Source organism: Podarcis cretensis (assembly GCF_951804945.1).
Source record: "Podarcis cretensis genome assembly, chromosome: 10".
Classification (NCBI taxonomy): domain Eukaryota; kingdom Metazoa; phylum Chordata; class Lepidosauria; order Squamata; family Lacertidae; genus Podarcis; species Podarcis cretensis.
In genome coordinates, this window is record NC_137179.1 from 50,136,066 (window position 1) to 50,160,174 (window position 24,109).

General features: G+C 43.0%; 1 protein-coding gene and 1 long non-coding RNA gene across 5 annotated transcripts in view; one reads left to right on the forward strand and one right to left on the reverse strand.

Annotated features, from left to right (window-relative positions):
• The window catches only part of SLC38A1 (solute carrier family 38 member 1), a 41,215-nt gene extending 35,935 nt beyond the window's left edge, over positions 1-5,280 (forward strand). The window contains exons 12-16 of the mRNA XM_079994297.1: positions 189-289; positions 2,086-2,204; positions 3,840-3,981; positions 4,081-4,178; positions 4,365-5,280. Of these exons, the coding sequence (XP_079850423.1) occupies positions 189-289; positions 2,086-2,204; positions 3,840-3,981; positions 4,081-4,178; positions 4,365-4,466 (562 nt within the window). The 3' untranslated portion in view covers positions 4,467-5,280. The remainder of the gene's footprint in view (positions 1-188; positions 290-2,085; positions 2,205-3,839; positions 3,982-4,080; positions 4,179-4,364) is intronic.
• Positions 5,281-5,775: 495 nt separating this feature from the next.
• Positions 5,776-23,939, reverse strand: LOC307225995. Of its 4 annotated transcripts, none has more exons than XR_013843221.1 (2): positions 23,833-23,939; positions 5,776-6,290 (listed from the first exon to the last, which is right to left on the reverse strand). It is a non-coding gene; the product is annotated as an uncharacterized lncRNA (long non-coding RNA). The 4 variants fall into 4 exon arrangements; XR_013843222.1 differs by lacking the exon at positions 23,833-23,939 and adding an exon at positions 23,111-23,826; XR_013843223.1 differs by lacking the exon at positions 23,833-23,939 and adding an exon at positions 22,305-22,886.
• Positions 23,940-24,109: the final 170 nt, after the last annotated feature.

Sequence of the window (24,109 nt, forward strand, 5' to 3'; positions counted from 1 at the left end):
ACCATCTCAAGAAGGTGGACAATGAAGTGGTATGGTGTGGACAGTTGTTTACCCCAAACCATTCCCGTACAGTGCTTCTCCTTGAGATCTCAACGGTCTTCAGACTTGTTCCTGTTAAATGGCGTACATTCAAGTATAGTTCCAATTATTCCATAACTTCCCCCATTGCCCCATTTATTTATTTTCAGTCGTTCGCAGAAGAAAATGCAGATGGTTTCAAGAATCTCTTTCTTCGCCATGTTTGTCATGTACTTCTTGACTGCTATTTTTGGCTATTTGACATTTTATGGTAAGTGACTATTTTTGGCTACTCACCTCTTTGCTTTTCAGTACATTTAGAGAAAAAGAAACTAAAAGGTGTGTTTGTTTGTTTCTGTCTGTTTTCTGAATTTTGTAAATGGTTGAGGTGCTGCTTTCTTGTTTCCTCACCGTGCACAGAAGGTAACGTCAAAATTGAGATATCGTCTGCTTATTTGAAAGTGGCATTTCCTTGGCCCTTGACATCATACTTGCATTCCCAAGTGTTTGGGGGCAGGGAAGTACACAAATCAGAGCACTGCCCCCAGTCACTTCATTCTTAGCAGGAGGGGAGGAACATCTGCCCGGGCCCACTGGGTAGGGATGGAGCAGTTATCCTAGCTTCTTAGCTGGACACTTGCTGTTGCTTAACAAGAAGAAAAAGGAAATGAGAGGTCAGTGCAGTGCAGATGCATCTTCAGAAGTGCCAGATGGGATCTGTCAGTGCATTTTCACATCACTGATCTCCTTGCAACCTCACCCCTCTCCCTTCTGGTAAGCAACTGTGGCCCACCTGCCAGGAAGCAGGTGTAGCACCTCTGCTTCACCTGACGATCTGCTTCTTCCCCCCAGCCAATTATATGAAAGGAGCAGGGAAAACCTACTATTCATACTTTAGCTTCAGGTTCTTGAGTGAGTAGGAGGGAAAGTGGAGTGACTTGGGCCAATAAGGGGAGGAAAATATGTAGTAGGGAAAGTCGGGTGTCACAGGAATCAAAGGAGAGAGAGTAGGGGAGAAAATGGAGAGAGAGAAGACAAGCACACACAACACACATCAGATCTAGTAAAAATAGATCCTCTTGAAATTGCATCATAATTTCATGGGTTCTTTCTCCCCTCTCCCCAAAGGTCCACAGCACTCTCAACACTCCAATTTTGCCCCAGGTGCAAAAGCCCCTGGTTGTCCCTGGACTTCAGAATAATCTCGTAACATTCCATTAATTTGAATACAGGGAGTGAAAACAGTTGTATTTATAAATAAAATGACTGTTTAAATTGTCCTAATATCCCAAGTTAAAATAATTTCATGAATTTTTTTTTGTAAAATGTCACTCTTTTTTGCATTGCTTGCGCTTGCAACTTGTTTGATTTAAACCACAGAGCCTAGGACTTGCCAATCAGAAGATCGGCGGTTCAAATCCCCATGACGGGGTGAGCGCCCGTTGCTCGGTCCCTGCTCCTGCCAACCTAGCAGTTCAAAAGCACGTCAAAGTGCAAGTAGATAAATAGGTACCACTCCAGCGGGAAGGTAAACGGCGTTTCCGTGCACTGCTCTGGTTCGCCAGAAGCGGCTTAGTCATGCTGGCCACATGACCCGGAAGCTGTACGCCGGCTCCCTCGGCCAATAAAGCGAGATAAGTGCTGCAACCCCAGAGTCAGTCATGACTGGACCTAATGGTCAGGGGTCCCTCTACCTTTACCTTTTTAACTGAAGCAAATGCTCCAAGTATTTGGGCTCTTTTCCTCTCACTTCCTTGCTGCTTTCAGGCCCAAGCAGATTGGTGGTTCACATCCACCCTGGACATTAGCACAATTGAGAACTGAGCTCCACTGAAATGAATGGGACTTACTCTCTGGCAAGTGTACATCAGGTTTCAGGCCGAATTTGATCTTTGCGGTTCAGTGGAGCATGAGTTAAAACGCTGTATTTGATCCAGCCTGCTTCACCGCCATCCCCGTTGCCTGCAGATTAGTCACTTGTTGTTTGAGGTGGCTCTTGCCAAGTGACAGCTTCTATGAATTAATTGCTTAATTGCTGGAACAGTTCTCTCTTTGTCTTCCCTGCAGAAACCGTGTCGTCAGATCTGCTTCACAAGTATCAGAATAAAGATGACATCCTCATCTTGACAGTCCGTGTTGCTGTTATAGCTGCAGTCATCCTCACAGTCCCAGTGTTATTTTTCACTGTAAGTCTGAGGCTCCTGTTCACTTGGAGATGTCTTACCATTTCCTAGGAACAACTATCAGATTGCTGCATAGATTCATTTAGATTTGGTCCTGCTGACGGTGGCCTACAGTTTAAAATCAACCTCCTGCCCCACCCCCAGAAAAAGTGCAAGTAAACAGTAGCAGTGCCATGAAGTCCTGAGCCACCCCAGAGCCAGTGATTGTGGCATGGATGTTGAAGACCCCCATAACCAGCAATCCTAGAGTCCTCAACACCACCTCCAAGACCAGCTCTTGTCAGCTTAGGCAGGGAAACTGCTGGGCAGTGAGACAAGTGATAAACTAGCAGAATCTGTCCTGATTGCCCTTAAGTGGCTCAGAACCGCCCCTCCCCATTTGAACTGACCTGGACCCTGCAATCATCATCTGAAGCCCTTCTTTGTGTGCCTCCTCCATGAGATGTCAGGAGGGTGGCAAAACAAAAACAGGCCTTTTCTTCAGTGGCTCCCCATTTGTGGAATGCTCTCCCCAGGGAGGCTTGCCTGTCACTTTTGTTACCTATCTTTAGGTGTCAGGCAGCAACATTCATCTTCTTACAGGGCTTTGGCTACATTAAGCAATCTGTAGCCTTTTAAACTCTGGGGGTATTGCATTTGTTTGCTATTATTCTTTATATTAGGGACGCGGGTGGCGCTGAGGGTTAAACCACAGAGCCTAGGGCTTGCCAATCAGAAGGTCAGCAGTTCAAATCCCCGCGACGGGGTGAGCTCCCATTGCCTGGTCCCAGCTGCTGCCAACCTAGAAGTTCAAAAGCACCTCAAAGTGCAAGTAGATAAATAGGTACCGCTCCGGCGGGAAGGTAAACAGCGTTTCCGTGCACTGCTCTGGTTCACCAGAAGCGGCTTAGTCATGCTGCCCACATGACCTGGAAGCTGTACGCCGGCTCCCTCGGCCAATAAAGCAAGATGAGCGCCGCAACCCCAGAGTCGGCCACGACTGGACCTAATGGTCAGGGGTCCTTTTACCTATTCTTTATATTGTTGTGTTTTTTATATTGTAAGCTTCCCTATGATCTTTGGATATAGGGCAGCATAGAAATTTAATTTAAAAAGCAAATAAATTAATGCAGGATAGTGCCTGTGAATTCCTAAGTGGGCACTATCCCATTCCACAGTATGGGCTCAGTTAGGCAGCGGAAGGCAGAAATGTGACATATCTTGGTGCAGGAAAATGTTCATCCTTTCCTGTTGTGCGTCTGATTTGCTAAGCTCTATGAGAGGAAGAATGAATTTCATCCTGGCAGAAGAGTAATTAATTTTGACACTAGAACAAATGATGTTAACATAAAAAGCCTGCAGCTGTAATAAATAGCATCTGGTGGAAATGCAGATAGTATGCTTTCTTTCTCTCATACTCACAAACACATTACCATGTCTAACAGTGCAATCCTAACCAAGTTTTCTCAGAAGTAAATATTGTTGAATTCAAAAAAGCTTACTCCCAAGTAAGTGGTGTTAGGATTGAAGCCTAAGTTCTCTAGAATGAATTTGGAGTCAAGCAAATCTTAAGTGCATTATACAATACCATGGAGGGAATTAGTATGTGAAACTATGCAAATTTTGATTTCAATAGCTCTTTCCCCCCCCTCTTTACAGGTGCGTTCTTCTATATTTGAGCTTACTAGAAAAACCAAATTTCACTTGTGCCGTCACGTTGTGGTTACGGTGATCCTTCTGGCGATCATTAACTTGTTAGTTATTTTCATACCTTCCATGAAGGATATTTTTGGAGTTGTAGGTACAGTATTCAAATTATATTTGATTAAGAAATGCCTTTTATTGTGGGTCACATCAACTAGTCTGTTATAACAAAATCTATGTGCTTGGTTTGCCACAGGGGTAACTTCTGCCAATATGCTGATTTTTATTCTCCCGTCATCACTTTATTTAAAAATCACCCACCAAGATGGATCAAAACTGATTCAGAGGATTTGGGTAAGTTTCAGAGATCAGGAGCTATCTCAAGCTTTGTCCCAGTAGCCATCCCTAAACTAAGTCTGAAACTAGTCCTCCAAGAGCATAAAATATTTCTGCTTGGCTTTGATGAACATTCTCACTTGGTTAACCTGTTTATGAAAATAAGTTCTGCTAGCTGAACTACTTTTCCCCTTTTGGTTCTAGGCCTCTCTCTTTTTGGCATTAGGAGTAATGTTTTCCCTGGTGAGCATTCCTCTCGTCATCTATGACTGGGTGCATTCAGGAGACACTGCTGAAGGCCACTGAAGTTAATGGGACATTAAGAAGAATACATTTCCATTTTGCTACTCACACCAAAATCATTATTGTCCCATTTTGTTAATATGCCCATCCACTCTTTGTGAGTATCCTTCATGAACTCAAAACAATGGAATACCAGTAGGATGCAATGTTATACTGTGGGTTGCAGCCAACTAAGTATTACTCAAGAGTAGTCTCACTGAAATTAATGGATACAAGTTAGTCATGCCCATTGATTTCAGTTGGTCTACTCTGAATAGGACAAAGATTGGCTACAACCCAATCATTTTATGTTACCTTATTTTAAATGTTATCCTTCATGTTCCCACAAGCTACTGGATCAGTATTAAGTTTATGGTGGTGGTCAGTACAATTTTGCATACTCATAGATTTGTCCATTGGTCACTGGTGTTCTGTGTGTGGTAACTGACACTAAAATAATTGAGGTTATATACTTGCAAATTAATATATCAATTTGTTTTCAACTACAATCAGTTAACCAGCCTTGATCAAACTATAGCCCACTTCCTGGAGATAAGTGTACCTCTATCTGATTGTTCTTGTCCAGCAGTGTGCTTAGTGGATAGATAATCTACCATTAGGTCACATATGTACGTAATCTATAGGGTCTTTGGTATCTGTGAACAAAGCCTGTACACTATTAAGCCTTAGTAGATCATCCCTACCAGAAGTTGTCTTTTGCACACTCAGTTTGTGAGTTCCATGTATGCATGTTTGGTTTATTTTTAAAGAAATGGTTTGTGTTCAGATAGTTGTCCCCTGGAGATGTGAATAAATTCATAAGGTTGATTGCTGCCAATTATAGAACTGTTGATTTCAGTCTGGAGCTGCGGAGCACTCAGTCTGGTCTGGTGAACTGCTGGAAGGATGTCCTAGAAAAGAAGGGAAGATTTGCCTAGGCTTTGGCCCAGGAGTTTAAAAGCAGGATACACTTCTGAATCACAAATGGTTATGAAGCTGAACATGAACAGACTCAGAACGGGTGTTTGTCTCAGCTAAATAAGTGGTCTGACAATCATTTGAAAGCAATGCCACAAATAAAAGCCCTGATGGAACTTCAGGAAATGGACCTCAGGCCGACCACTGAAAAGTGAGCATGCAGAGCTACGGCAAGCTTTCAGGTGAACAGAGCAGACCCTGTTCCCTCTGAAATTTGCCATTGGTGAAGGCAGCTATCACCAGAACACTATGAAGGATTGCAATGGAGGTCACAGACAGACATCTTAACTGCCAGCCCTTGGTAGCTTTTGCGTATTGTGTTAGAAATTCTTGCGTGTGTATTTCCCGGTTTGCATTTGAGTTTGTGTGGTGGGTGTGTATGCTATAGTGTAGCAGGCAGCCAGGCTCCACAGGGTTATAAAGTTCACTTGGCTGTATCCCCGCCACCCATTAACCTTACAGTGGAGGCAGGGAAATCTCTCTCAGCCTGACGAGGGAGAAGAGTTGGGTGAGAAGCCACTGCTTAAACAGAGTGGATGTTGGCAACCATTTACCAACTGGAAAGTTAGCGGTTTGCATATATGATGCATGTTGTCCTTTCAAATGATAAGGAGACTCTTACCACGTATCAAGTGAAGATGTGCAGGAATTGATCACCTGTATCCAACCTCATTCAGCCTCTGTTCTGATGACAGGCTCTATGGGAATTAGAATCTGTATCAGCAGCCTTCGACTTTTTCAGACCCAGTCTCATCTTTAAACTTAAACTCTTTGTAGATTTAAAAGCTCTTGAGTATTTCTCCAAAAAGCTGTGCCCCGTTTTCTAGATTGCATTGATAACAGTATCACTTGGATTGAAGCTTTCAGGCACTGAAATGAAAGCAAGCAGGTTCAGGGGTGATTGAAGTGTATGACAGATAAATCTCCTTGGTGCCATAGTGATATTTGTAAATTCAAACGTTTAGTTTTCTACACACTACACGCCCATCCACCCCACAAGAACATAAAGCTAAAAGGAGAGTGTACCAGCAAGGCTGAGAAATAGTAAAAGAACTACTGAGGAAGTAATAAGTTCCATCTCAGTGCCTTGTAAGGAAATACAGTTTGAAAACCACCTCAAGCAATTAAATGTAACATGACAGAGAAACTGGGGAGACTTTGTTCTCCAGCCATTGTCCACAGAATACAGAAAGTTGTAACTGTCTTCAGTCTGAAGGGTCACAGGATGATCTTTCCGCATACACAGATACCCCCACACTGCCTGTTAAGCTGCTCCTAAAACTCAAGAGACTAGCCTTCTATTGAGAAGGATCTGTGGTCCATTAAAAAAGAAAAGAAAACAATGACATGTATGCCTGTGTGTATGTGCTCTCTTGGTTGTACCCTGAGTTACTGCAGTGCCTGTTATCCAATATAGACACCTGTATTTCTTCTTTAAAAAAATAAAATAAAATCATTATAATTGCATTTGAGGTGTTCTGCAATGAAAATTTCTGGATCACAGTTATCCACCCTTTGGATCAATCAGTGTTTGTTTTATCCAGTTCAGGCTCTGGGACAATTATCGTACTGATATTCAGCCCACCTGTATACTTTTAAAACCAAAACTCATGATAAACTGTACATATTTCATAGTACTATTTCATAACTGCTTTTATAAATATTTTGCCTCTTTTCGGAATGTGTAGGACTTTAGAATGTGATATTATTTATCATTTCTGCAAAGTGCTTTATAGATAGTATCTTGTTCATCTGCAAAACCACATTGTGAAGTAGGTCAGTTCAGAGTTCCCTATTGCAGAGTGGAGGCCAGGGGATGGAATGAATTGTTCATGGCTGAGCAAGGATTTGGACTTAGGTCTCCAATTCAAGTCCAGCATTTTGTCCATTAGACTATTTTGAAGGATGGTACAAAAAAGCAAGTTGCTGTTGGGTTCAAACTGACACATGAAACTGTGTACTAGGTTTTGTTTTTGTCTTAAACGCTGATGTAAAATGGCTGGTGATTCCTAGAGACTCTTGGGATTCACCGTAATATTGTGATACGCTTGCAAATAAATTACCAAATGGATGAATAATGGAGAATAATAAGTACACAAGGTGTTAGGGATGGGGTAACTCTCAGGGTCTTGAGATGAGATTCACAGGAACATTGTCAACATTAAATGATAGTCGGTTCCCCTCAGTTTGGGAATAACTAATTTTGGCAGTGGTGTAGCACATTTCAAGCAAAGCCACAACATCCAAGCCATTAATTCATTGCCCACGCTATCTTGATGATGATGAATTCTAATTAAAGCTACAGCATAATTGATTTTTTAGGTCACAGTTCCAGCTTTTTGGTTTTCTACGCCAGCCTCAATTTACTCCTTCCCTATCCTTCTTTTGTGCTTGTTGATATTGACTAGGAGCTCTGTTTTTATTAACTTGAATTGTTTTAAAAGGGGATTAGGGGGGGAAATCATGGAACGTAAGTCTATCCACAGCTGCTAGCCATGATTACAAAGCAGAAGCTCCATGTTCCAAGACAGGGAATGCAAATCATTGAAGGGCAAGAGAGAGCTGGTGCCCTTCAGTACCTGCTGGGATGATCTCCTGAAGGCCTCTAATGGCAAACAGGATGCTAGACTAGGTGGGACATTGGACTGATTTAGCAGGAGCTTAATAGCTGGCTATAAAGGTCTTTTCCAACCATAGCTGATAAAGCACAGTACATGTGCAATTGCTGTAGAGGATCCAAATACCTCCCCTCATCCCCGGCAGTATGTCTGTTGCAGGAATGTCATGTTTCCCCATCACAATAATTTGTCCCTGGGGTTGGGGAGAGAAAGGGAGGGGGAAAGCAATGGGTAGCAAAACTTGCTCCCAGTTGCATTGCATATGACGTTGCACTATTGCTTGAAAACCAAATACAATCCGGATGAAATACAGACAAGGATATTGCATATGCCTTTCCTTGGTCCCCCAGTTCCACAAACTTCTTTCTGAACTTTGGACAATATCACAGTAGAATGTATTGGCTTAGGTGGGTTTTTATAAAACCACTCAGATCTCCTCTGTCCAGGGATCTTTCTTTATTCAGAAGTGAGCATTCCTGAGAGTGCTTGGCATCAGGAAAGCATTTCCTTTTGTTTTGGTTTTTTAAAAAACAACAACACAAAACTGAATGTGCCCATTGTTTCTCAATGTAAGGCCTTCTGTTATCAAATGTGATGATAACATTGAATGCCTTTGTCAAACACAGGGCTGGCAGGACCTTGATACTCACATGCTGTACATATATCCCCTAAGTCTGATTTTTTTAAAACAGCAGCAGCAACAAAAAGAATCTATGCAGTTGTGTTGTATTGTAGGAAACGTTTCATTTGTGTATGTATATATATATATTGTAAATAAATAGGATGCTTCTATTTTTGCAGTTGTGTATTCCGTAAAATGAAAGTGCTGAGGTAGTCTGTCCATAAGAGTTATTTAAAAAACAAAAAAACGTGTTTGTAGCCAAATCTGAATAGTAGCATCAAAGCCTTAGCTCTCGATTTGACTGAATTTGTCCTCTCCCACTTTTACTCTGTCCAGTTCTATTCTACCATGTAATGAAGTTGCCTAAAACAAATCGTAAGCTTATATAATGGTATTGTTTACTGTAACACATTTCTAAGAGCACAACTCAATGAACTGCCATACTTTGCTACTATCTACCATATATTTCTCTTTGTTAACTGGAAGTAAAATGTAATTCTTTTGCAGTGCCCTCTAACCTTCTATGAATCTATGCTGTGATACAGAGCTTCATGTGTGCTTAGATGTGTCCATAAACAAAGAAACTACCTTATATTGGCTCAAACCATTGGCCCATGTTTACCCATTTCTGTCTGCTCCAAACTGGCAGCCGTTTCACAAAGTACAAGGAAGAGGTTTTCCTCTGCTGCTTGAGATCCTTCAATTAGAAGTGAACCTGAAGCAATATGCATGCGGTCCACCAGTGCGCTTGTGGTTCATCCATCTCCTACATACAACATTTCCAGTCCCCACTAGACACTTTAGCTATACATTGGGAAGGGGGGCTGCTTGCAGACTCAACCACAATAGATCTTCAAATCAGGATGCTTGAGTGGAATCCATCAAGTTCTGCTGTTGACCAGACTCCCATTTTAAATGCTCTTGTATAAGAAACAAATAAAGGATATTAACAGCAACGGATGCAAATGGAAAAACTTCCATGTTGCGTAGTGATTTGTGGCCAACAGTGCAACCACTAAGCTGGAATACTAAAGGATCCTCAAATGATGAAATTCTAAAGACACCATAAGAAGTAGCGGGGTGGGTAGGCGGGTGTGAAGGCAGCCCTTGTACAGAGCAGGCGATTTTATATACTGTATTTTTTGCTCTATAAGACTCACTTTTCCCCTCCTAAAAAGTAAGGGGAAATGTGTGTGCGTCTTATGGAGCGAGTGCAGGCTGCGCAGCTATCCCAGAAGCCAGAACAGCAAGAGGGATTGCTGCTTTCACTGAGTAGCGATCCCTCTTGCTGTTTTGGCTTCTGAGATTCAGAATATTTTTTTTCTTGTTTTCCTCCTCCAAAAACTAGGTGCGTCTTGTGGTCTAGTGCGTCTTATAGAGCGAAAAATACAGTAAAATGTCAACACTGCTTATTAATCTGGCACTGGGTTCAGTAACACTATTTTGAGGGCAAATGAGCTGCAGGGGGCAGGGAGTGGCATTTCTTTATTGTCGCTTGTGCCCACCCAAAAAAGTACCATAGACCTGTGTTTGTGAGTGTGCACACATACCATAGCCCTCTTAAGCTCTGAATCACAGCCTACAAGTAGGATCAGTTTTGTCAAAGATAGTTTTGTATGAGAGCCCAAGGAAATTATGCACCATGTTCAAAGAAGCACTGAAGGCCATTTTGCTAGCAGCATTGATTGATTGATTGTTTGTTCGGTCTGTTTGCTGGGACATAAGCCGGGCCTTAAGTAGAACTGTGCTATGTGGCAAGCTGACTGTGTGCTCTCAGCACAGCGATGAATCTTACCAGCTGAATTGGTCCTTCATTTACCATATTTTTTTGCTCTACAAGACTCACTTTTTCCCTCCTAAAAAGTAAGGGGAAATGTGTGTGTGTGTTATGGAGCGAATGCAGGCTGCACAGCTATCTCAGAAGCCAGAACAGCAAGAGGGAGATTGCTGCTTTCACTGCGCAGCAATCCCTCTTGCTGTTCTGGCTTCTGAGATTCAGGATACTTTTTCTCGTTTTCCTCCTCCAAAAACTAGGTGCATCTTGTGGTCTGGTGCGTCTTATAGAGCGAAAAAACCGGTAAATCAAAATTGTGGTCACAAATATCTTACGTAACATATTTTTAAAGCTGGAGTACCTTGTTATTCAGTATTTCATTGTTGTCCTACTGATTTCCAATGGATCGTTATACATTTACCAGGCTTATTTTGTGAGTATGAAATGGCAGGACCTGAAGCAGCACAATTTTCAAACGAGCACAAATATCAAATGTAGGGGTGGGGGTATGTAAGCTCTTGCTTTTTAAATTACTGTATTGTTTATTCTCTAGTGCTGCAGATAATCCAACAAATTCGGTTTAAAAAGTGAAAAATATCCCATTAAGAACTGAATGTACATTGTTTACATTAAACCAGTTTTCTAAAGTCCTAAGCTATGTTTTAAGCTGAGTGGTGTCGACTCAGGTTATTAAAAAAATACTATTAGAAACATTTTTCCTCTGGCTTCTGTGTCATTGTTATCTGTGCTGTTCATATTTAATGATATACATGTAAATGGTGATCTGTGTAAATAAAAACAATGTAATTCTGGAATTTTCTGTTTTCAGTATAATTTTTAAATATAAAAGTATGGTCTGAAACAATTAGATGCATTAATTTTAAGAGAAGATTTAGATCCATTAACCACACTTTGGGTGTTAATGCCCTAGTGTTCCTCAACATGGGAGTGAGGACACAACACCTAGTCTTTGAAAGAAAAGTGCAACCATTTGTAGTAGCAGCCTGTTGTCTTGTAGACATTTTGGACTACAAGTCCCGTCATTCCCAGCGGGAGTTGTAGTCCAAAATGTCTAGAAGGCAACAGGTTGTGGAAGTCTGGTCTACAATAATTGGGTCTTCACTCACACAGCTGTACACAAAAGTGCTTTGCTGAAATGCTGTTTTAATGAAAAGCAGGGAGCAAGGTGACTCCACACATCCCAGATACTGCCCTCATGTTGACCAACGAGAGCGTTAGCTTCAAAACAGTGCTTCAGTTGGAGAAGCTGAAGTAGCAGTATTGCTATGGTTCTCTGCCTTGGTCAAGAGGGAAAATGCAAGAAATGCATGCTGCACAGTTTTGTCAAGTTTAACCTTCATCCTGAACCAGCTCTGAAATGGATAACAAACCGAGTATCCAGGAAGGATATGATGTATGATGGCAGATCAACAACTGGTCATCTGCAACCTTTAGGATGGTGACTAAGGTCTTTGTATTCCAGGGGGTGTTTGAGATGACAGGAATTGCTGTCTGCTCAGCTGAAGCTTTTATGGCTCCTCCTCTGGGAATCTTTGATCAGGTTTGCTATTCTGAAACTTCAGCCTTCATTTTAGCTGGCCTGGCATCATATTTGGGCAGCTCCTGAGTCCCAGGCTGTCTAGTAGGTCCTGCCTGCCTGCCTCTCCTCCCTCCATCCAGTGGCACTGCCACCAGTAGTACTACCAATAGGACTCACTGCGCCTACAAAAATGACGATAATAAGAGAAAACTGATACACAAGATCATTGACATCTCAGTGTTGGTGCACAAGTTATTTAGATATTCAAAGGTGCCCAGTGGTTGCATACGCTTGCAAACAATAAACAGTTTTAATTGTGGGAGAAAGGTAGATAATTAAATCCTCCAGCTCTTCTCAGCCCTGCTCCCATCAGTTTTAACCAAAACATACCCCACCTCCCCTCCCCATTGCTTAAAAACAGTCACTAACAGCTTGATCCTAAACATATCTATGCATAAGTACATCCCATTTAGTTCAATGGGGCTTGTTCTCTGGCGAATGTGCTAAACCATGGCTCTGTGGATTTTGTTGCACTATAGCTCTTCTTATCTCTGACTATTGGTTATGCTGGCAGAGACTGATGGAAATTGGAAGTCCAACAATATTCAGAAAACCACAGGTTCCCTACCCCTGGTGTACAGGATTACAGCTTAAAGGAGCTGGCTGGTGGCCCTCTGACTAGCAACAGCTCTCCAGGATTTTAGACAGATTTTCTCCCAGTCCTACCTGAAAGGATTGAAACTAGGACCTTCTGATCTGTTGCCCTTCCCCTTAAAGAAAGGGTATCTTCATATAGGAAAAGCCTTATCTAGTTCCATGTCAGCCTCAAGAGGCAAGTCTGTCAGCTTCCTAAAGATTCTCAGATTATGATTGACAGTTCCAAGAAGGTAATGGGGCTGAACAATGAATTTTCTACTGGGAATATCTAGGCATTCCCATAGCTCTGAAGCCATAATTCTGATCCGAAGGACAATTTTAAGGTAAATATGTGGACAAATAGACATATTAATGGACCAATCTTTTCAAACATGTTTAATTTTATCACTGAAGCTATAGTCTTAACTCCTGGGAGAAAGTCCCATGAAATGTAGTCAGACTTACTTCTGAATATGTGGTTTGAAATGTGCTATGAGGTAGGACTCCTTGCATTTATTCTTGTTTGTGAAAGTTCATTGGTGATGTGCAATAACTGTTTCTTCCACCCCTTCACAAATGCAGCCTTTCAAAGCTTAGTTTAACCAAGACTTTTCAAAGTAGACTGCTGAAATGCATGATACCCACTTTGATTAATTTTCCCCTTCCAGCCCCTTTTTTGTTGTTTACTTTGATTGGGTGGAGTGCTGATTACCTCCTCTATTCTAATTAGTACATTGTGGATGGCTTAGGTTAGCAGAGATGATTCACTGAAGCAATGTCCTATTTTTCATGGACTTCTGCTTTCATTGAGGCTGTGTTTCATAAATATTAACACACACACACAAACACACACACAAAATTCACATTTGTCTTCTAGTTTTCTTCACCGCAAGAGTGTAACGAAAAGCATTCTCCCATCCAATGCCAATCTTTAATTAGACTTTGCAAGTCTTAAAATGGATTTTCTCCCCTTACTTAGTAGTCATGAGGCTCTATGCTTCCTCTAAGCCTATAAAGACAGAATTTTCTTCTTTGTTGCTTTTTATTTTATAAAATCATTTGTATTCTGCCTCTCTGAACATAGCCCACAGTGAGCAGCAAACATAAAAAATAATGCATATAAAAATAAGAACATCATCCTAGGTAGCATCTTAGGCCTCATGAGGCTGAGAATATATTCTGGTGAAATGTCTAAATGGTTATTTCAGCAAAGTTAACGAAGTTCATTTATTTGTCTGCAAAGCTATTTTGACTGCAAGAGCTGCTGTTCTATGTCTGATTGAGTGCAGGGAAATAACTTTGCTTCCATGGAAACAAATATCGGCTGCCGATGGTGAGTAGATAGGACCATACTTTATGCTACCAAAATCTGTAGCTAAGTTTTCCCATACATTTTTTGCTATACAGATCAGCCTTACTCAACCCAGTGTCCCTCAGATGTTTGGATCTAGGACTCCCATCTTCTCCAGCCATAATGGCCAATGGTCAAGGTTGGTTAGAAGCACCTAGAAGGCACTAGATGGTGGAAGCCTGATATAGACAAATATATCATTACATTGAGTTCTAGCCTTAAGCATCCTGGAACAATCACTAACTCAGTTTCTCTTTTAGTAGCCCAACAATTTCCTCATGTGTGACTAAGGATATCTGAATTCTAGTGTTGTTATATTTATTTTCCCGATGGTTCATTACTCCCCCCCCCCCGCGAGTTGCGGTTTCTAAAAAAAGCAGCTGCAATAGCTTTTCAGTTGTAGCAGTATTAGATAAGAACTTGAGTATTGTTTGCTCTCTTCCTAGAGACAAATTATGTTGTGTATATTGATATCTTTGGGGTAACTGAACAGGCGTCATTACATACGTCAAACTACATCCTTTAATTGCAATGAGTAAACTGCAACATGAACTCCAGGTAGGAAATGTTCACTTCTCTAGAAGAACAAACTTGCCCTTTGCCAAAAGAAGTGACGGAATATGTCAAATATTTCTAATACTTGCTCTCCAAAGTTATTTAAAAGCATTCTGGTCACATCATTCTACTGTATAAATGTGTTGTGCAGAACTTAGAATCATAGAATCATAGAGTTGGAAGAGACCACAAGGGCCATCGAGTCCAACCCCCTGCCAAGCAGGAAACACCATCAGAGCACTCCTGACATATGGTTGTCAAGCCTCTGCTTAAAGACCTCCATAGAATCATAGAATCATAGAGTTGGAAGAGACCACAAGGGCCAACAACTTTGTTGTTACATCTTATTAAAGAACTGAGCCAAGAAATCCAGACATGTTAAATATCACATAGCCTGCTGTTTCATCAGTGCTGGTTTGGTCAAACAGGAGGAATGGTGCGTCCAACTACAAAAAAAAAGTATAGCAGAAAGGACAATGAAAATAGGAAAAACGTTTTATATGCAAATATATATTGGTATGTAGGCAAGGATGTAACTAAAAACTAATCATCTAGCAAAAACATATATTTTGCAACAAACAATGTGTAGTCTGCACTCGACCTGAACTGGGTCTCACTTGCCACCAGTGATGTTTGGAAGCTTATGGACAGGCCTAATGAAATGTTGATACAAATTAGTTATTTCTTTGCAGATATATGACCACAATGTAACAATTGTGTAGCCATTAAGTATATTTTTATCATCTCAGAATGATCATGTCTGGTTTAAAGTCTGTTTTCCTTGTTTCCTTTATTTTTAAGCAATTATGTAAAAATTGATTTAGAAAATTGTTTAACTTAGGGGCCCCTCATAACCTGTAACTTACTGTAGCTCACTGGCACTGTCCAGTAGCACCATAAGCAATAAAAATGCTGTCTGGAAGGGCCCTTAGGCTACAATCCTATACAGCTGTATCTGGGAGTAAGTCCCATTGAACTCACTGGGTGTAACTTCTGAGTAGATATGTATAGGAATACACTATTAGTCTGCATTCAAACTAGTAGGAGCAGTTTATTTTCTTTGGATAACCTTCCAGCAGCTCTCATTTAAATTAATAAGCAATATTCTCAGGAAACATGATAAACTGATTGTTGTTGGACTTTGATCTCTGTGAGCAATTAACTGGCATGCTTCTGGCATTGACACCATAGCAGGGGTCAGCAAACTTTTTCAGCAGAGGGCCGGTCCACTGTCCCTCAGACCTTGTGGGGGGCCGGACTGTATTTAGGGGGGGGGGAATGAACAAATTCCTATGCCCCACAAATAACCCAGAGATGCATTTTAAATAAAAGCATACATTCTACTCATGTAAAAACACCAGGCAGGCCCCACAAATAACCCAGAGATGCATTTTAAATAAAAGGACACATTCTACTCATGTAAAAACACACCGATTCCCGGACCGTCTGCGGGTCGAATTTAGAAGGCGATTGGGCCGGATCCAACTCCCGGGCATTAGATTGCCTACCCATGCCATAGGGCCATGATCTTCATGCAAGAAGATAATCCAAAATGTTCCCATCTGATGCAATAAGATCCAGAGATATTGACATAAGTGGGAAACATTATTTGCTTTATTGCAACATCCTCCTTGGCATTTTTTCAAAAAGAAAAGCTTTCTTTTCACATCAGCCAAACAAAGGTTATCTTGGGGAAATGTAAATAAGAAGCTACACGGTAGTTTAGAGCAGTGTTTTTCAACCACTGTTCCGCGGCACACTACTGTGCTGCGAGATGTTGCCTGGTGTGCCGTGGGAAAAATTGAAAAATTTGAAAGATAAAAAAAATAAAAAATCAAATTTTCGCCCACTAGGCAGGCTGTGTCCTGGGTATGGGGGTGGTGGGGTTTTTGACCTCACCCTCAGCCAGCAGGGGCACCGATTGGTGCTCCTCAGGGGGACACCCTCCACTTTTCTGATGTCCGGGCTGTGATTGGTCCAGACTCCAGCCTGGACCTATCACAGTAGGACATCATCTTCCGACTTCCTTCCCACACGAGCACAGTGTGCGCTGCAGAGGAGAGAAGAAGACGTCGCGACTCGAGTCACCAGGAGGACCCTCCGGTTGTCATTTTATTTCTCTTCAGTCTCCACTGAATGCCTTGACTGGGTTAGGGACCCTTATAGCTCAGCATCAGTTGATGGAAAGGACATGACTTTACAGGAGCAGGAGGAACTAACTGAACTGAGACAAAATCGTGGTTTCAAGCTAAGATTTGCTGATCTACCTTTGGACAGTTTTTGGTTGGATACTGCCAAGGAGTTCCCCCTTCTGGCAAACAAAGCTATTTTGACATTGCTCCCATTTTCCACTACATATCTGTGTGAGATGAGCTTTTCAAGCATGATTGCTATAAAAACTAAATGCAGAGAGAGACTGAGAGCTGTTGACAAAGAGCTACGTGTGTGTCTTTCTTCGATTCCAGCCAGAATATCAGCTTTGTGTTCAGCCAAACAGGCCCAGGTTGTGCACTGAATAAAGTATTTTATAATTTTTCATATTTCTGTTTACTTACTATTTCATAATAAATACTTTCTTTGTGTTTATTTGATTCCTATTCAAGAGAATTACTTTATATATAGTCAATATAGGCACAGAGTTAAATTTTTTAACATTTTCTAATGGTGGTGTGCCTCGTGATTTTTTTCATGAAACAAGTGTGCCTTTGCCCAAAAAAGGTTGAAAAACACTGGTTTAGAGGTTCAGTTAGATCCATGACAATTAATCAGAAAATAGGACCAAACCCATTTAAAGTAGTTTCATGACTGATCTGAGTTCCACTTCCTGTTTTACAATTAATCTAACAAGAGCTCCCGAGAAAGTGATGTAGCAACCTGACACTGCTACAATCTGACTACTTGTAGAAATGGTTCAGCATGCTGTCTGTGGGCAATGAGATTCCTTAATCCAAACCTTGCCTCCAACATAAACACACACACTAAGCAGTCATAAAGGGGAATTATACGCAACCTTAAATACATCTTTGCATCCAAAGTCTGTGGGGTATTCAGTTGTATGTTTAACCCCTTAGGTAGAATTCCCCTCCCTCAGTGGCCATTTTGTGGTTGTGTGAAAGAAGTTGTATGAATCTGCACTAACCAACCCTCTTGTGTCTCCCCCCCATCCCAAATAACATTGCCATTCAATGGAAAATGAAGTCATGCTAGTTATCACTTGATTTGCCAGATAGATAGATAGATAGATAGATAGATAGATAGATAGATAGATAGATACCCTGCATAGCTTTTCATTCAAATGGTGGCCCCGGTGTGAAATAATATAGCAGGCTTTATATCTGTAACAATGCACACAGAGACATGCCAGAAAGGAAGCAGAAAGGAATTTAAAGAAATTAGCCCTGATATAATACACAGATGTGCATTGTGTCATTAAATAGTAATCAATGTAATTTCTGGCTGTGCTCATTTTGGAGCTTCAGAAAGGTGTGAAGAATCTCTTTGCAGTTACAGTGAGCTTAGATAATAAGTCTATTAATATTAGGCAGGCAGCTTAGTTGTACTCTTTTGGATGCCTGCTGAAATCTTTGGCTAGGTTTCTCACTTGGCTTTTAAATGCAGAATTTGGCTAAATAGTTTCATTAACTGGCTTACATTGATTACAGCCCATTACTAAACACGTAGCATCTCTGACTGCAAACAAGAATAACCCTGTTTCAGTGGAGTAATATATTTTGTGACACTGTTTTGGCACATGAGTTGGTCCACCTCATGCCAAGAAGGTTTTATGACCCACAAACTTACCCCCTCACTAAATTTTAAATATGTTTGTGATTCACAGTTGACAGGTTTGTAAGAGAGAACCACATACAAAATATCTTATTAATGGTGTGATGTACTGCCATCTTGTGGCAGCATTTCTGCAACAGAGCTTCAGGATTCTACAGTGTGAAAATCACATAAGAAATTTCACTGAACAAGGGACCACAATAAAATAAGGATATATATCCAACTAGCAAAGTACTGAATGTTTCTTTTATCCCAGTGTAGCCAGAAAATTTTCCAGTGTGTAGCATACACAGACATTTTATTTTTATTTTCATTGTCTCAACTTTATCTAGGATTGGTATATTTGACTGTGAAATTTTCAGATTACACTGAGATGAAGCTAATTAACAAAACTTTAATACTTAGAATTATTTTACCATTAGGAAAATTAATGCTATGTCACAGACATTTCCTCTTCCCTTTTGCACTTCCTGCCACTCTCATTTTTCCTTTGTGTCGTACACCTTTAATTTGCTTCCATGGATGCCAGACACATGATTGCCATTTGTGGTGTGTTGCCAGTGTGGTGTAGCATTGAGACTTGGGAGATGCTAGCATTCAAATCCTCACTCAAACATACAGCCTTGGGCCAGTCACAGTCTCTTAGCCTAACATACCTCTCAGGGTTGTGAGGATAAAACAGGAAGACAGAGAACCATGTACGCCACTTTGAGCTCTTTGGGTGAAAGGTGGGATCATAGCTGTCAACTTTTCCCTTTTCTTGTGAGGAATCCTATTCGGAATAAGGGAATTTCCCTTTAAAAAAGAGAAAAGTTGACAGCTATGGGTGGGATATAAATGTAATAATAAAACAAATAAACCAACAAACCAAATAATACATTCTTGTGTTTTGAGATTTTCAAGACACTGTTTCCCCCTTCCTTCCTGGGCTGAGTGGACATAAGATATGGGTGAATATGTCCTCACGCCTCATATAAACACACTCTGTCATTGGAATATAGGGTTGCTCAGTTATAATTCTCCTTATCTTAAGTGTTTTGAGTGGACAACAATTTTATATAAGGTGTGAAGGGCAAGGACATCTATTCCCAAGGAGACAGCACAATCAGTACAAATAACATGACACAGATTAGTGCCTGAATGACAATCTGCATTCTTGTTGGGAGACTAATGTCTCCCGAGGAGTTAACACTATCTCATCCCCCCTCCACAAGTTTATAAATATAACATAAATCATAGATAATTATTTCACATCCTGTTTCCTTGTTGTCCTAAACACAGGAAAGCTTTTTCTTCACAGCCATTATTCATGCTTGTTAATAATAAGAGTGTGCTTTTGTCCTCAAGCCTTCACAGCTATATGTATCCAGCACTACTGAGCAGCAGTTATAAACATCCATGAAAACCTATGCAATTTATCCAGTGACACCACAGATTCTGAACCCCCCCCCCAAAAAAAGTGCAAAGCAAAATAGAAACTTGCTATCTCCTGAGATTAGAGAGACTTATTAAATGGGAAGTCTTCTAAAAAATCACTCCATAGTTTGCCATTTAATTTCATCGTCAGTTTTGGTGCAATCCAAACTCCCTATCAGCTGGGCTGAAGGAGTTTAGGACTTGGTGCCACAGGTCCCACCCTAGAAGAGGGGAGCTCATTCAGAAAACCCCCTCTGCCATCAACAGAAGTCCATCCACCTGTGCACAGACAGGCTGGTGCATAAGAGCCACACCTGCCACATCCCAAAAAAGGGATGACCTGGGATGGGGACAGGACATACTGGGAAGCCAGCAATCTACCACATCCAAACCTTCTTCAGACCACATATATATATGATCTTCAATCTTTTCTGACCCACAACCCATTTTAACCCAAACATGTATTTGAACACCCATTTCTTAACATTTAACCATAAAGCTGGATGTTGATAGCGCTCCTGTTGTGACCCACATTGAATCAGGTCATGACCCACTTATGGGCCCCAATGCACCAGCTGAAGACCAGTGTTCTATACCATCAAAAGACATGGTGCAAAGGGCCCCACTTCATAGGAAACAATAGACTAGGGCTGTGAGAAAATTGGGGGCCCATCCCACTTGCTAGTCACACCCATGCTCCTCTCCATATGCAGCAGAGCCCCATGGCCAATCAACAGATGGCACTGGCAGGATATCAACCCAAATGCACCAGCCACAAATCACATGATGCCTCTCGTGGCATGGAACTATGCCACACACACTTCTTATGGGGACTTTGAGCACCAGGAGGGGACACTATTGTGGAAGGGCATGAACACTGGGCACTTGGTGGAAAAAATACCAGCTTTTGAGCAAGTTTGTTTCTTCAGCACAGGAACAAACACTGCTATTGCTGACATTTCCTTCTCAAGCTTCACTCCCAACCGGTCACCCAGGCTTCAAGCAATGGATGCTGAACACTTGCAGGCCTCAAGCATATGTGTGGACATGCTGCGTCTCTTCTCTCCTGGTGGAGAGGGAGAACTATGCTGGCTTGCCATGCCAACACCTGGAAATCACTTCTCACAACCTTCACTCCTGGCTCCCTGCCTGCGCCCTCTGCTGCAGGGCTGGGGAACTTGTGCCATGCTTTGGCAAGGTGAGAGACAGGGAATACAGTCTCACGCCACTAGGAGTCACCCTGCAGCACTCTTGTTGCAGAGCCTGGCAGGCTTGGCAGGAGCAGCTCCCGCTGCAGGATCACATCACCCAGGAGGAGTGCAGTCAAGCCAGACCAGAGCAAGGGGACTCCAAACTCAGGCAGCCCCTGCAAGACAAAGGGAACCCCAGCAGAGCACAAAAGAGCAGGAGAGAGGGAGCACTCAAGCCTGAGGGCAAGGAGGGCAGCTCAGCACAAGACTACTAGCAAAGTAGCAAAAACTGAGTGACCTAGGATAAGAAAGCAAATAGAAATCCAGTGGAAATCCACAGCCAGTGGAGTTGGGAACACAGTGGCAGGAGGTGGCTTAGACCATGTGGGGACTTCTGTGCGGAGGTATGTGTGCAAAGGCAGGCCGAGGTTGTAAGGCTGGGACAACAGCAGGCTGGGACAACAGCAGGCGGCAGAGGGCTCTGTGATGATAAGGGATGGGGAAACAGAGGGCACTGCGAGCTTGTAAGCAAGGTCTCCCAAGGGTTTATTGGCTACCAGAGGGCATTAGGTTTTGCAAATGCAGGTTCGGATCCTTTAGCTCAGCTGTGAAGTTCCTTGGATGACCTTGCACCAATCAGAATCTCACCATTTTATCCTATACAGCTGCATGCAGGCGGCAATGCTAATCTGGCTTCCTCAGGTGCCAGCGTGAGAAACGAAGTCCTCACACCCTGATTACAAATATCTATGGTAGGCATGGGTTACGTCAGGGGTCAGCAAACTTTTTCAGCAGGTGGCCGGTGTATGGTGTAGTGGTTAAGAGTGGTAGACTCATAATCTGGTGAACCGGGTTCGCATCTCCGCTCCTCCACATGCAGCTGCTGGGTGACCTTGGGCTAGTCATACTTCTCTGAAGTCTCTCAGCCCCACTCACCTCACATAGTGTTTGTTGTGGGGGAGGAAGGGAAAGGAGAATGTTAGCCGCTTTGAGACTCCTTCGGGTAGTGATAAAAGTGGGATATCAAAGCCAAACTCTTCTTCAGACCTTGTGGGAGGCTGGACTATATTTTGGAGAGAAATAACAAATGAATTCCTATGCCCCACAAATAAACCAGAGATTCATTTTAGATAAAAGCACACATTCTACTCATGTAAAAACACACTGATTCCCGGACCGTCCGCGGGGTGGATTTAGAAGGCGATTGGGCCGGATCTGGCCCCTGGGCCTTAGTTTACCTACCCATGGGTTATGTCTTTGCCAGGGCAAGCTTTGGCTCTCAGTGTAGAAACCTGGGCAGATATGTCACCTCATCTGCTATATTTTTATGCTGTGAACCACCGTGAGATCTACCGATGAAGGGCGATATAAAAATGTAATAAATAAAAATATATACCTGATCTTTTAAAGTTCTGGTGCCAGGGACCTTCCGCATGCAAATCATGCACTTTGCCATTGGGCTGCTCCCACCATTCCAGTTAAGGGGCAGATCATGTAGGGTTGCCGTACACCCTCTTTTTCCAGGACACATCCTCTTTTTCATCATATAGTGATCCATAGTTTAAAGTAAAAGTTGGCAAACATGTGCTCTTTTTTGCTCTTCAGAATACAGCAACCCGGAAGCTGAACATTTTGACATGCAGCCTCTTGCAATCCTATACCTGTGGGTGGGTGGGTAAACTACCAGATGCCCTTGGACTAAAACTCCCATCACCTGTGACCGCAGTGGAGGCTGCCTGGGGTGCCAACTTTAATAAAATGGGGGGGGGGGGAGGTAAGCCCAGCCCCACATAATAAACCTGGTCACCCACACACTATTTGAATGGCAATATTTATCATCTGGACGCGGGTGGCGCTGTGGGTTAAACCACAGAGCCTAGGACTTGCCGATCAGAAGGTCGGCGGTTCGAATCCCCTTGACGGAGTGAGCTCCCATTGCTCGGTCCCTGCTCCTGCCAACCCAGCAGTTCGAAAGCACCTCAAAAGTGCAAGTAGATAAATAGGTACCGCTCCGGCGGGAAGGTAGACGGTGTTTCCATGTGCTGCTCTGGTTCGCCAGAAGCGGCTTAGTCATGCTGGCCACAAGACCCGGAAGCTGTACGCTGGCTCCCTTGGCCAATAAAGCGAGATGAGCGCTGCAACCCCAGTGTTGGCCATGACTGGACCTAATGGTCAGGGGTCCCTTTACCTTCACTTTATCACCTGGGGAGGGGGACAGCCGTCACAAATATGTTGGTGGCGGGGGCAAAGGGACCTCGGCCCCTAGGAGTGGGCTCCTTTGCTGGGGGCTGATGGCAGCTGGAGTCCCACAATAATCTGGGGGTGAGCCATCCCCCTCAGGTGGACTTGCTTCCGAATGGACGCGCGTGAGGTGGCGCCGTGACGTGTCCCGGTCACGTGAACTGTCTCGCGTGAGCCCGTTTCTTACGGTTGACGGCCACAACTGCCACGGAGCCAAAACCAGATTTGTTGTTGTTGTTGTTGAGCAGGGTGGGAGGGGAGGACTGTCAAATCCTTCAAGAGGCCTCCACGTGCATCAACAGACTACAATGCAACTTTAAAAAATAAAGTCACCTGCGCAGGCAACACCATGACGGAGCAAGAACTCTGCCGCTAGTCTCTCTCTCTCTATATATATATATATATCTGACTAGCGGCCACTTCCCCAAACGATTCAACTAAATCTCTAATTCGGGATTACGTAACGCTCCCGTTTGAGCCTGCTCTTTTTTTGAGAGAGAAATGGTCACAGCGTTTGCGCATGCGCCTCACTCCTGTTCTCTTTCAGCCCTCCCCTGCTGGGGACCTGGAGGACCTTCCCAGAATGCCCCTGGGTGGCGGCAGGGACCTATCTTGCTTTGGGTCTCGGTGGCAAGACAGCGCCGCGCGCCTGCGAGCACCGTCACGCTTAAATCCCCACCTACCGACCTTCTGCGTAGAGCACTGATTGGGTAGCGCCGCCGTGCGGCGTTTTTCCTCTCTCTCTCTCTCCGGGTAGGGAGGGAAAGTGAGGGTGAGGAGAGGAAAGCGGAGGAAAGGTGCGCGCGCGCGCTGCTCCTCCTCGTCGTCTACCGTTGCCGCGAAGGGACATGTGACCGGCGGAAAGCGGGCTCTGAGCAGAACGCGCTGTGGAAGCGGCCTGCTGCTGCTGCTGCTGCTTCCTCCTCCTCTCCCGCCTCCTGCTGCCGCCGCCGCCGCGCG